Source organism: Lynx rufus, unplaced genomic scaffold, assembly GCF_022079265.1.
Source record: "Lynx rufus isolate CCGP_SWC_20201006 ecotype Redwood Valley unplaced genomic scaffold, mLynRuf1.p SCAF_15, whole genome shotgun sequence".
In the NCBI taxonomy this organism is placed as follows: Eukaryota; Metazoa; Chordata; class Mammalia; order Carnivora; family Felidae; genus Lynx; species Lynx rufus.
This window is the reverse complement of record NW_025814829.1, coordinates 26160052-26174743: the sequence shown is the minus strand read 5'-3', so window position 1 is coordinate 26174743 and position 14692 is coordinate 26160052. Positions and strand designations below refer to the sequence as shown.

Below are 14692 nucleotides of genomic sequence, written 5' to 3'. Positions count from 1 at the left end.
GAGTAAAACACACAGAAGTCAGAGTAGGAGATAAAAAGCACAGAAGACTAGACCATAGGGAAAGCTGAGTGTGGGTCTCCTACACACGTGACTCACAAAGTTATATACCACACGTCTCTTCTCACTCTCCAAAGGAGTTCAGCTTCTCAGAAACCACACTAAGAAGTACTTTTGCCCAACTCAGTGGCCCAGGCAGCAGGTTTTCTCACCTTTTTATTCTCAGAAGCAGCAGCTATGATGCTTAGTTAGGCAGGGTTTTGCAGCAATTGCAACTCTCCATTCATTGGTTTGTAAAAGAATATGTAGAACTTAGACGTCCATGGCATTGGCCTTGTTCCTCATGGGCAATGTAACCCACACAGTATTTGTCATGAAGCACTTGATCTTGGTGTGGCAGCAAGCATAAAAGGACTATAATTCTGCACACAGGGGCTTTCGGGAGAGGGGCCAGATGACCAGGCCCCCAAGTGGGCCTTACGTAAGCAAACACAATGAGAAATTTATGTTTTCCAAATTGATTTTTAATAATACAGGACTTTTCACCCCAAAATAGCATGCTGTATTCCATGTTGTAAACCTAAAGAGAAACTCAAGATTGCCTCTCACTGAAACCAGCATAACCAGGGCTTATGTGTTAAAGACTTGGGACAAGTCAGAGTAGAGAATGAGTCTTTTCAGTGTGTTGCAGTGATTGGCCAACACAATGTTCAGTGGCTTTAAGATGCCAAGAACTTGACTGTTAAGAATTGCAACAGATTGAAGTTCTAGGAACACATAACATCAAATTTATACATACTCTCCTGTGTTTGGCCCTTGTTTTATTTAATTTAGTTTTATTTAATTTACCAGAGTCCAATCCATAGCTCATCTAACACTCTTTACTTTGTGATTCTGTATTACAATCTGGGAACATCTGCACACCAATGTTCTTTGAAATTTTGAGATCTGCTGTTAGCTTTTTTGAAAAAAAATTTTTTTTCCATTGTCCTTTTGGACTAAGTTCAAGCTGGATTCAAAAATTTTAACTTAAAACTGCATACTTTGCAACTTTGTTTAGTTTACAGCATTGCCCACTGGTTATTTTTTGATGTTATGCTGCTATTTCACTGTGCTGTCCAGACCACTGTGTGATTCAAAGATGGGCTTTTAGAAATGTTTTATGAAAAAAATATGTAAAACACAGACAACCATTTAACATTACTTTGAAATAATCAGAGCTACCAAGAAAGCAGCAACCACCAATCACTGCTTCCACATTAAATTGATGAAAAATTTGAGAGTTGTTCAAGTGACAGAAAACTGCACGCAGGTGCACACACATCCAAGCATCTGGGTAGACAGGGTGTGGGGGAGGCCTCTGTGACAGTTGAGATTATAGCAAAGCATGCATCATATTTTGTTTTTTGTTTTCTTTCTTGTTGAAAAAGTAATAATACTATGTGGGTGCAGTTGTGAAACTAAGTTAACTAATTAAACAAGCATGCAATAAATGATTTAGAGTGAACATGTTATAGTTAAAGCATACACAATAGATTATAAATGGAGTCATGACTTCTATCATATGCCATTGTATTTTCCAATATTATATTTCAACATAAATTTGGAAGCTAATACATCTACAGTGCTGTATTTGCTACATATCCTGTACATGCATCTAGCTATGCAACTATCACAGTCCAGAAAGTCATTTGTTGCCAGGAGGCAGTGTCGAAAGAAATCTAAAGAGAGAATTCAGCTTCCTGTAGCCTTCAAAGGAATCAACAAATGTTAAACATGGTTTGTTATCAGTAATGTGGGGCCTGAAGTGAAACATACACACCTCAGCTTAGACCTTTTGGAACAAGAATAACATGGAATCCGTGGAAGATAAGGCCAGAATGGAATAGTCTCTTAGTTTGTTAAAAGCTACAAGACTTTCTTAGTGAGGCAGATTTGGAAACTGGTATCAGAATTCATTGCCTATAGTTCTTTGTATATATTACCAGTTTATTAAACAGTCTGAACTCACTGAGATATAAACATATAATAATTGTATGTTTTCCTTGCCACTGGTCAGCTATAGTGTACGTCTCATTGATTTGAAGATACGCATCTTATAAAACATATTTTAACATCGCTGAAATCAGGATGCATCTTGCAATTGACAGTGCCTTTAAGTCCATTAAAGAAAACTGAATAGAGAATTTCCTTTTTCCATGTCTTAACAATATATAGGGCAGGTGTCATAACTTCCTAGTTATTTTTTGAGTGGAAAAAAAAAAAGGTTTGCTCCAGCAAATCAAACCTTTCCACCTCATGTTCAGCTTAACTTCTTCACTTCTTAACTTCATGTTCACTTCACAGGGCTTTGCCCATGTGATTTGCAGAAGGGAAATGGTACAGTAGGGTTCGAGGGGAGCTCCTCTCTGTCCCTTCGTTATTCCCTTTTTTTTGGTTGGGGCTGGAAGGAGTAATACAATGTATATTCTATTATATATGTTTTTAATTCTAATTCAGTGTGTTTACATTATTAATTGGATATTTGCCACATTAATTTCATTCTCAAAACAACACTGAGATAGTATGATTAGCTCCATATAAGAGAGATTCAATACTTGCAAGAACTTATATATATGTAAGAACATAAGCATTTATATATATATGATATGTATATATCATAAAGATGTAAAAGTATTCCCTCCTTTGTGCTCTTAGAACATTTTGTTAATTGATAACAGTATGTATCAAATTTTATAACTGCTGCTGTTAACTAATTTGGTCACTTATTTAACTGGTAAACATTTCTACTGCTATCACCCTTTGTCTGTACTATAGCAAATCTTCCCAAGCTTATTGCTGGCTCTACTCTTGCCAACTCCCAATATGTTGGCCACACCATGGCTTCATATGTATGTCTTTCCATTCATTCATTCAACAAATATCATTTATGGCAACCACTGTACTAAGCATCCCTTAGACCTCATGGTTTACCATCCAGAACATAGGTTAATGTTCTAGGGGAAAGGTGGATATGAATAAATAAATATATCCCTAGATTTGGAGAAAACAAACATGATTTTGAAACAGAAAAGAACATAGAAGAGCTTCTTTTACAATGGATGGTCAAGGAAATTTGACTGAGAAAGGGACATTTAAGCTGTTCCTTAAAGAAAGCTACGTGAAGAGTGCATGGTGGGAGTGGAGGGGGAAGGGCATTCTTGGCAGAATGAAGGGCATGGGCCCTGAAATGGCAAAGAATTTGGCATTTCAAAGAACAAAAAGACCAGGGTGGCTGGCATATATAGTGAACAAGGTGGAAAGTGGCATTAAACGAGTTGAGAAATGTGAGCCAAAGTTGGATTTTATTCAATAAGCAAAGTGGAAGAAAACCACTGAGGTTTTAAGGATCTCTCACAACTTTATTTGTACTTAGAAAAGTTCAGATCTGTTGCTCCATGGAGTAAATACTGAAGGAAAATAAGATAGAAGCTTGAAGATCAGTTAAAAGGCTGTGTGAGCAGTGATGATGGCTTTGTCTTAAGTGATATAATTGGAAATGCAGCACAGTTAAGATGGTGGGGATAGAGGGGCGCCTGGGTGGCTCAGTGGGTTAAGTGTCTGACTCTTGATTGCAGCTCAAGTCATGACTTCACGTTCATGATTTCGAGCCCCACATAGAGCATGGAGCCTGCTTGGGATTCTCTCTCTCCCTCTCTGTCTCTCTCTGCCCCTACCCCCTGCCCTCTCAAAATATATAAATACATTTTTAAAAAAGGTGGTGGAGACAGAATAAATGGGACTTGGTAATAAATTGAATGCAGTTATGACAGAACAGGAGAAATAAAAAATAACACTAAGGCTTCCATCGTAAGTTATATGATGTTTATTGGTGCATTTGCAGATATGGATTGAGAGTTAGGGCAGGTTTAAAGAAAACTTTCACATTCCACTGAGTTGGTTGTGAGGTAATCTAATGTACCTGTCAAGAATGCACTACCAAATGTGAATCCCGAGATCTGAACTGCAGATCTGACTGGAGGTATGTGTTTTGTAAGTCATCAGCATGAAAGAGTTCACTCAGAAAGAGAGAAGTGGACCCAGGGCTGAACTTTAATGTATCACAATACTTAGAAATCAGATAGAGGAATAGAACTCAACATGGCAGCTGCTGAGGATAAGACAATGAAGGTCAAGAAAGAACAGTAGGTAATGGTGTTTTGAAACTGGCAAAATATAAGGATTGGAGGAGAGGCTAACCATATTTAATGCTGATGAAAAATTGCATTAGATGAGAAATAAGTGATGGTATGAGATCTGGCAAACTGGATATCATTGGCAAGAAGATTCAAGAATAATGCTTAAAAAGTTTCAATAGCTCTCCATATCTCTTAAGATAAAGTTAAATCTCTTAGAACCACAAAGCCTAGCAGAGTTTGGTATCATCTCCCTCTGACAATTCATGTTTTGTTGTTGTCGTCGTCGTCGTTGTTGTTGTTTTCTTTCTTTTTCATGTCTACTTCTTTTTATTTAAATTGAGATATAATTGTTACACAACATTGTGTAAATTTAAGGTGTGCAATGTGTGGATTTGATACTTTAATATATTGCAACGTTCCAGGCTTCAGCTTCTGTTTATGCCAGCCACACACGCCTTTTTCTGTTTCTTGAACACACTATCCTTTAAATACATGATTCTTTCTGCCCAGAATGCTCTTTTTTTTTCTCCATACGCCCACTTAACTTCCATTATTTTTTCAGGTATACCTTCATTGATTTTTCTTTCAGGCAAACCTCACCTCACTACTAGACCAAATACCCTGTTATATCCTTAAATCATAACATCAAGTACTTCCTGTGTGCTAAAGTTGTCACAGTGATTATTTAATTAATTATTGTCCCTTTCACTGGAGTGTAGGTTCCATCAGGGCAGAGAACGTGTCTGTTCTTGTTCACCATTCTTTCTTCACATTACAAAAAATAACTGTCTTATAGGTTAGGAAAAAACTATGTATTTGTTGAATGCATGAATGGATAATGTCTGCTTCCGGACTCAATCTCATGTAATCTGTTTCTATCCTTACATAACATTATTATATGACTAAAATATCTGGAAAGTGATGATTAATTTAAATAAGATATTATTTACTTATTTAATATGACAGCTTTAAAAATCTGTTACAAGTGAATCAGCTGTGATTATTTTGAAATTTAACTGATCAAACTTTGAGATTGTTCTGGATACATCCTATTTCAACCACTCAGAAAGTACCATACTCTTTACAACATATACATTTTTTTAACTTTATTCATTTATTTTGAAAGAGACAGAGACAGCACGAGGAGAGAGAGGGAAGGAGGCAGAGAATCCCAAACAAGCTTTGTGCTGCTGGCACAGAGCCTGACACAGGGCTTGAACTCATGAGACCGTGAGATCATGACCTGAGCCAAAACCAAGAGTTAGATGCTTAACTGACTGAGCCAAAACCAAGAGTTAGATGCTTAACTGACTGAGCCACCCAAGTGCCCCTCTTTATTACATATATGTTCTGATATTGCTTCCATATATCTATATGTGTGTGTGTGTGTGTGTGTGTGTGTGTGTGTGTAAATTTATCAGCAGCCTACCTACTTTCTCTCTCAGAATCAAGACAGTGGATCACATCAGTTTGCCACAAATAGTCCTATTTCTATGAGAGTTTGGTGCTGCCTGCCTAGGGCCTGGATGCTAAGCCCATATATAATAAAGCAGGGATTTCTTCAGATGACCTGTGGAAAGGCCAGCTACTAACCAAACTCCTGACTAGGTCATCCAGTTTAGTACCGTCCACTGTCACAGGGGAACTATGATCTTTCCCCCAGCAAACTGTTAGGGTCTTCCTTCTTGTCTCCATCCTGACAGTTTGTGTCCTGAGGATATCAACCTTCTGGCTCACCGTTGCCTCCATTCTGAAAACATCTGAATTGAGCGCATATTTATTTTTTGCTATCTGTCTACATTAGGCTCTATTTCTTTAAAAAAATTTTTTTTTCATGTTTATCTTTATTTTTGAGACAGAGAGAGACAGAGCATGAGCGGGGGAGAGGCAGAGAGAGAGGGAGACACAGATCTGAAGCAGGCTCCAGGCTCTGAGCTGTCAGCACAGAGCCTGATGCGGGGCTCGAACTTGTCAACTGCGAGATCATGACCTGAGCTGATCTCGGAAGCTCAACCGACTGAGCCACCCGGGCGCCCCTAGGCTCTATTTCTTTATAACTTTGTAGCATACAATATAAATTTGGCTACCCCAAGTCATACTTCCTGTAGATACTAAACTCAACTTTAACACATTAAAACAAGCACATACAATTCCATTCATATAGTGTTAATTAATTTCAGTATATCTTGGGTAGAATCTCTCTGGCCACTTGTCTAAAACGGAGCTGAATCTCCTAAGTTCTTACTATTTCTTCAAATCCATGATCTGCAAAGCCCTTTTAAAAATACCTCTTTAAGGCTTCTAAACCCCTCCTATCTTTAGCTTGTTATAGAGTATATTTCTTATACTTAACTCCCTTGAATGTCATGCACTTTCTTCCTGGCCTCTAGTTTTGGCAAATATTCGGCCATAATAACAAGCTAACAGAACACAAGTACTTGCTTAAAGATATTTAAAGCCAACCCCCAGATAGTTTTCCATTGCAAATGTATTTGAAGAAATAGACTCTGTAGCTGAGTACTTACGTTTGTGACCCCTGGCACACAGTTTTCATTAGGCTTGCCTACCGAAGAGTAGTCCCCACAGTCACAACTATTTTATTTAGGAAGACATTTGCAAAAAGAGGGCAACATAATTTTTATCAAATCAATGTTCTACCTTTTAGAGGTTAAAAATGATAAAAATACATAGTTAAAAAGATTGGGGAAGGAAGTGAGAAAAAGGAAGGGTAGTAAAACAAGAAAGAAAAAGAACATGAAATTTGGGGTGGTTCAAAACTTACTTTGTCTACTTCTTAGCTGTGAGAACCTGAAAATTACCTAGCCTTTCTGAACTTTATGGGTCAAATGGGGAATAATAACATTATCTGTCTGAAGTGTTGTACAAATTAGATTATGCAGTTAAAGTGCTACGCATATTCCTGGCCTGGGCAACACCCCCGAAAGTTAGCTATGAACTTAATAATAAAATCAAAATCATACCAAAAAAATCTCATTTTAATGAGACTTTTTTAAAAAATGAGATTATAATGAGATGTTATTACTCAGAATTTCACATGTGGGATTATTTTTATTTGCTCAAAGAGGAGGTGTGCAAATTTGGCTCTGTAGTTCCAACATAAGTAGCAGTCAACATAAGAGTAAAACAAATAAGTTGGTAAATACAAAAAGTTTTATTTACTTAAACACAAGAAGCCTGCAATAGGGCTTTCTGACCAAGGATTGCAGTTACCACAAGGGTTCTGTTTGTCTGTAAGTCCCTTAGGTATCCTGTGTGGCTCCAATAATAATCCTTGTGTACATGTGCACTAGTCTTTGTAGATGAACCAGATATTGTGATAATGATACCAGTTTAATTGTATCACAGGATTCATAGCAGCTTTTTGCCTGTATGTGTTTTCCTAATCAATGGACTTACTAAAAACACCATCAGTATCAGGGAAAATGCTCTATGTTAATTTGCTGTCTTTTAATAAAAAAAAAATTGTGAAAGTATTGCTGAAGGGGGGCGGGGGGAAAAGGTTCACTTCTGTTAAAAAAAAAAAAAGAGCAAAAAAAAACCCCAGCTCTCAATTTCATTGCCCTTGATTCCCTCATCAACAGCACCAAGAATCTCTCAAGCCAAGAACAGCATTCCTTTTTCGAAGCAGGATTTGCTGCTGTGGAAGTGACCTTCTGATTCCATTCCTAGCACCACGAGGAGCTCCTGTGAAAGACTTGGGGCAAAGCTGTACAGCTTTCTGAGAGAGTGTGTTTGCATAGAAAATGGGTTTGACCTCTAAAACTGTCCTATTGGTGAAGTTTGAATGCCTGCCTGGTAAATGACCCTGGTTGGGAAAAAAAAAAAAAAAAAAAAAAAAGAAACAAACAAAAAAAAACAAAAAAACAAAAAAACAAAAAAAAAGAAAACACACAAAAAACACACACACACAAAAAAAACCCAGGTCGGTCACTCATCTGGTCATTTTGAGTCAAATACAGGTATTTTCTACTAATTCAATCACTGTGTCATCTTGCCAACCCCCATTTTGTTATACCCATCCTGAATCTATTTTATTCCCTCTTAGGTAAGAGAATTATTGATTATTTTGGGGTGGGGATGTTATTTTTTTAAGTTGTAATGAATATTGTAAGGGAGTATTATTCGGATACTTAAAAAACATCTTTCTTGAAGGAGAAAAATCTTTTAAAAGGCCTAGAAACTTATTCAAGTAATTAGTTACTTGAATTAAGGAAGTAAAGTGCTTTTGCACTGACTTTGAACAACTTTCTTGACTTCCTGCAAAGAAGATCCTTTACAGTATTTTTGGAGAAGTTAGTAAAACCGAATCTGACATCACTACCTAGCAGTTTGTGTAGCTAGCAAAGTGGTTTGTTCTTGGGGTAGCAGAGGAGGAAATTGCTCCCTGTCTGATAAGACAACAGCAAAGAGTATGCACTCATTTCTTTTATTTTTTATTCTGTTTCGCAAAGAAAAACTTTTGCAAAGATAACTATTATTTTGCCTTTCAGAAGGACGCATGCTGTTTCATAGGAATACAGCTGATTTCCAGATATGACCATGTATTTGTGGCTTAAACTTTTGGCATTTGGCTTTGCCTTTCTGGATACAGGCGTGTTTGTTACAGGTAAGTACAAGTATATTAATATGTCCTTAGTTATTTTTTTCCTTGTGGAGGGATATTGGTTTGAAATAGACATAAAAATAAGTTAAGTGTTGGTGACTGGAAATGAGGAAGCTCACTAGAAAATGGTCAAGGCTGTTGGAGCTCAGAGAGACCTGGCTTGCTATGTGAGAGAATACATTGTTTCTGTTTAAAAAGGCATAAATGTTTGGGGGAAAAAATCACAATTTAAAAGAAACTTGTCTGACTGTATCTTTGTTTGCAAAGTGTTCAAGGATATTACAAAAGTAATGCTGTTACTTAACCTTCAAACGCGTAAACATAAGTTTATGAAAATCTGAGGAGATCTTAATGACAAAATAAGTGAATTTTCATCCTTTTAACAGAAAATGCCTTTTTTGAGTCATAATATGGCTTCGGTAGCATGTAAGCCACTCTTTCTTTTTGAACTGGAGTCTGCTTCCTCAAATTTTGATTACTACTAAAATACTTTATTGAATACTTATCTATAGGATAGTTTAAATAATCCATTTGGGAATTTAATAAAATATTCATTTTATGCATATTCTTAGCACAGAATGTATTTTAAATCAAGTTTTTGGTTTCTTCTCAGTAGTTTTAATGATTATTTGCCTTGGAAATTCTTACGGGGCCACCGCCCTTCCTGGGTGATGGGTAAATATTAGAGCCTTGATGCAGTAAAAATACTTAAACTCATAGGAATCATGCAAATGCTGTCTTCTGTAGGAAAATGTAATGGGGATCTCAAGTACTCATTTAAGCTGGAGATCTTTGGCTACATGCTATCCATTTAATGGACATTTCTTGAATAGTTTCAGTTTGGATCATGAGTGCATTTCAGTTGATTGTTAAACGTAACTAATAAATTATGTTAAATATACTCCATATGATGTAGTATCTAAAAGTTGTTTCTCACTATGGAAAGGACAGTGAAAGTGGCATTTTTGCAGAAATTCCAAAGAAGTTTAAAAAAAAGAAAATTAAAAGTCTCGCTTACTGGAATTCATTGAAATCTGTTTTCAACTTTCCACCATTCTTCCTTCTTCTAAAAGGCAGGGCGGTAGCTACCTCCTGAGCTTGTTATGTGGTCAGTTGGTATTTTGTGTAATCAGGGAGAGTGGAAAGCAGTGGAAGATACTGTTGTGTTTTTAACTGCAAAGGTGGTCTAAAATTTTTTGTATGGATACAGCGTTTTGTTTTAGTACAGAAAATATCTATCAAGGGAACTTCCCTGTAAAGTTAGCTATCATGATCAAAAGCAAACTGTAATGAATAATGATTTTAGCAGGGTGGTAATAATATGTGGATTATCATAAATCACAATGAATATTCATTAAAAATCCTCATTCAAGAACGGTAGCAAAGCCTTTCTAAATGAGCACAAAGAAACACTGAAATATTTTGTAGGACACAGAGGAAACCACTATGAACTTTCAACTCAGTCAATTAAGGATTTTTACCATGAGAAATATCTTCGAACTTATAGTCAAAATAAGAAAGTATAAAATTATCTAGAAACTTTTGAATCTATTTTGCTAAACAATTTGTACTTAAATAAATGGAGAGATATACATAGATTTATTTTGAAGGATCAAGCTTAACTTCAATTGTTTATGTAAATATTGAGAGCAAACATTTTTCTAAAAGGCATTGATAGTCTTCCTGGAATCAATACTTTTTTTTGGAAAAAGTAGATATAATCATCTGTGTCTGCATATCTCATTTATCATCCTTTAAATTTCTGAGAGTCATTTTGTGATTCAATGTAGGATTTGGGAAGTTATTAATGCTTTAAATTGCATATTTTTCTTTATTAGCAACAAATAAGTTTGATCATTATCTTTGATTCTACTGTGTTAAAATTGAGCTTAGGGATCATAGAAAATATTAGGCTTTTAGGCATCACATTTATATTGTGTACTCTAATGGAATAAAAAAGTAGAGCCAAATGTAGACAGACATCAATTAATGGACAAATATATGCACAATTCAGATATGTTATTTAATCCCTAAAATACAAATACAGAAAGGCAAAGTTAAACTTTGCCATGGCAATCATGCTGGGGTGAGTTTTACACAAAAGTTTGCAATCTCTTTGCTCTGTGCCTCTTTGCCATGATAGCCGGAAACCAAAACTCTGTTGAACATTTCTAAATAATTCTAGGAGACGATGATGGTTTTGAGAATGCAGATAATGATGAATGTTCTTTGACTCTAAACCAGGTGCGATGGCAGGCAAATCTATTACTCTATACCATACCAGCTAGGGTACATGGGTTATGGTATGTGAGTTATGAGTCATATCACTTTAGAGTCATTTCCTGGTCATAATTCTTCATTTTTCCATCTACATTTAAAGAGGTATTTCATGTTACAAACATGTACTATGCCTTGAACATCACACAGGTTTTCAATACAAAGTATGAATTGACATTTGATTAGCAATCATTAAGTTCTGAATATTCCACAATTTATCTTTTATGAACTTTTTATAGATATTTTTCTTTAAAACAATCTGCCTGTGATCCTTATCATTGCCAGAACTTGAAAGGCATTTTGTAAGGGAAAAGGTAAGGTGGACTTAGGAATCTGTCTTTCCTTTTTCTCTCTTGCTCTCTGTAGCTAAGGAGAGGGTCAGAGTGGTTAGCTTGAGCTAAGTCTTTTCTCTATTCTGGGCTATTTCATAGATGTCAACCAGTGACAATTAGCTAGTAGGAATATAGATATTTCTACACTCTTCCTATAAATACACATATCCAGATACACACACATATATATTCTAGTTTTTATATGTGAGTTTATAATACACACACACATATATCTACTTATCTATCTTCTGCTTCTTCGTATTTGTCTGCTTTTAAATATTGGGGTTCTATGGGCTTTAACCTTTGGTCAGTTTTATTCTTATTTTCTATCATTAGAGTTCCTTATAAAGACCTGCTATGTGTTGACGATCCTGATTCCTCATCTCCAGACTCATTCCCCTAAGTATTTAAATCCTCCTCTAGTCTTGTAATTTTAGTTTTTAACAGTCTCTAAAATATTTTCCCTTTCTTCAATTCCATCGACATTGCCTTAATTTATGCCTTTATCATGTTTTACCTAGAACATTATTATAGTTTCCTAATCTACCTGCAGTCTCATTCATTTCTTTCCTTATTCTACACCTTAAAAAGAAGAGGGGGAAAACAAAACAAAACAAAACAAAACAAAACAAAACAAAACACAACACCTTCTGGTATCTTCTCATTGTCTTCGGTATACGTGCTCAACTCCTTGCCAGAACAACCGAGTCCACCACTGAGCTAGGAGCTGGGCCTGGAGCTGGGCAGGGATTGTTTTGTCTTTTTTTCTTGTATGATTCATTAAACTAGAACTTGCAGTAGCCAGTTGCAACACCGCTTGGCTCGTCTACACTTCCTCTGGACCTCTAAGGCTCCGCGATAGTTCTATTTCTCTTCCGTCACTCATACCACAAAGTATCTCCACTGAAACTGGACACTTGTTACCACCTTTCCGTGACACTTTCCACATACTAATTCAATTTGTTGTTGGTGGTAGTGTTAGTATTATTATCTACCAATGAGTGCATTTACTTCTATTGTAACCTGTGTGAAAGCGGAAACTCTCATCTGTAACTGATTTACCAGACACTGACAAAGCAATGGGCATTTTTTGACAAAACTGAAGATTATAATGACGGAGGTGAGAGAGGATGAGTACAAAGAATTTCAGAAAGAGAGGACAGAAGAAGAGACAAAGCTTGAGATGAAAAAATTAGCCAACGACACAGTGGAAAGATAGAGTTAGACAATGTCGTCAAGATTAAATAAAATGTTTTTGGACCTGGATCTTTATAGGCCTTGCCTTCTTAAGAATTTAATTCATGATTATTATTTTGCTATTTCCTTCTTTTCCTTCTTATTTGGAAATACCATCCTAACTTCTTAAAAATCTGTAGTTCAAGAATGTTATTCCTAAATTTTCCCTGGCCTACTCTTTGGACATTTTTGGCTAGTGGCATTTCATTTGGAGGGTTAGTTTTGTTTTTCAGATACAGATGCCTATAGGAAGAAAAGTAAGGAATGAGACAGGGGCAGGGGCGTACGCATCTAATGGGGACAAGACAAATGGAATCAGATCCAGTCTTTGCAAATTCAGGCATGGACACTGGTAGGGCTGGGGGACTATTTTCAAGGGCAGGTGGAAGATGGCATCACATTGTGTGCACACAGAAAATTTGTAGAGAGTCTGGGCATCATTTCTTCCTCAATAATGTGATAACAAATCTCAACTTGGATAGGCACGAAGCAGAGATTTATGGTCAGGTTGGCCCATTTCGTTGGTGAAAGCACAGTGTGAGCACAGACAAGGTTTTCTGTTCAGATCATGTAATGTAAGTCACTTTGGTGCAGAGAAAGGAATTTGTTATCCCCACAGACCTTTGATCTTTTTTCAGTCATCTTATAAATTTATGGGAGTATTTACACAGGATAAAATTGGAATGGAAATGGAGCTAAATCTCAGTTTAAGCTTAATTTCAGTCTATTCTAAATAGCTTTCTTGGTACTAGATACCCAACCACATACTATTTACTGATTACTAAAGGACAATGCTATAACTTTTATATACGTAAACGTAATACTCTAAAAAAGGATGAAGAAAAAAATGGAATATTGCAAGCGATTCGTTTAGCCATATGATGTGAGATCTATTTCTGCATAATACTGAAATATATAGACGTATATTGTATACATGGCTATAACCAATATTTAGATGAAAAAATATCTAATTATTGCCTAAAGTTTTTAATATGCATTCATTTTTATATGTCAATGTGCTACTTCAAACTCAATCTGTCAAGAGTCTGTGGAATGACTATTATAAGAGAGTATTGAATGTTCAGGAATAATAACAAAACAAGAAAAGATAAAGAAAGAAAACCGCAGCATAAATACATATAAAGTCAATGTTAGGGAAATATATAAGTACTCCCTATGTGCATTTATAGTATCTTCAATCGATTCACCTCTGAAAAGGTAATGAGCAAGATTATCAATGCTTTTATTAGATTCTTTACTGAAGACCCAACTCAAACTTGAAATTCTTCTGTGGTACTTAGCTATACAGTGTTTAAAGATCAAGCATTTATTTCCTAAAAAAATAAAAACAAAAAAATAAACATTTATTTCCTACTAAAAATGAGACACAAATATCTGAAATGAAAAAGTTATTTTTCCAAAACTTCAATTTCTCCTAATATATACTATGTGATACAATTATAACTGCATGCAATGATATTCAAATGAAAATGATCGCCGTTTGTATATTAGAAAAAACTGCTTCCAACCAAAATATGAACAACTACAGGAATATCATTAGCCCTCCAAAAAGGTAATCTGTTGATACCAGAGCACAAATCAAGAGCTAAGGGCAATTCAGCATCACACTTATATGTATTAGCAAATGAACAGTTACTCTGGTGAATGTAAAAGAGCACTGATATACAAGAAGAAACTCTCTGCATTGTAAATAATAATAATAATAATAATAATAATAATAATAATAAATTGTCCTGCTAGGCATGAAAATAGAACAGAGAATCCTATATAAATAACAGTGATATTAAGAGATGAAAGCAAAGGTACTATATCATGGCAATAAAGTGTGGTCACCATATTTTAAATATCTCCACTTAAAGAAACAAACAAACAAACAAACAAACAGTAATTTGCTTATTGATAAAAGAAATACTAAGCATCATAGGAAATGAAGCAGGTGCCATTCTGAGCTGGAGATGGCATCTGGATTGAGAAACATTTTAGAAATCTAATTCTATGAATTTTATGATCTCAGTTCAAATGGCTTT

General features: G+C 35.7%; 1 protein-coding gene across 8 annotated transcripts in view; it reads left to right on the top strand.

The window, feature by feature from the left end:
* Positions 1–8499: 8499 nt before the first annotated feature.
* PTPRC (protein tyrosine phosphatase receptor type C) overlaps positions 8500–14692 on the top strand; it is a 126064-nt gene continuing 119871 nt past the window's right edge. For 7 of the 8 annotated variants that reach the window (XM_047076720.1, XM_047076719.1, XM_047076716.1 and 4 more), the window contains exons 1-2: positions 8500–8605; positions 8687–8802. In XM_047076720.1, the coding sequence (XP_046932676.1) occupies positions 8730–8802 (73 nt within the window). In that variant the 5' untranslated portion in view covers positions 8500–8605; positions 8687–8729. The remainder of the gene's footprint in view (positions 8606–8686; positions 8803–14692) is intronic. The other variant, XM_047076721.1, reaches the window with a different exon arrangement.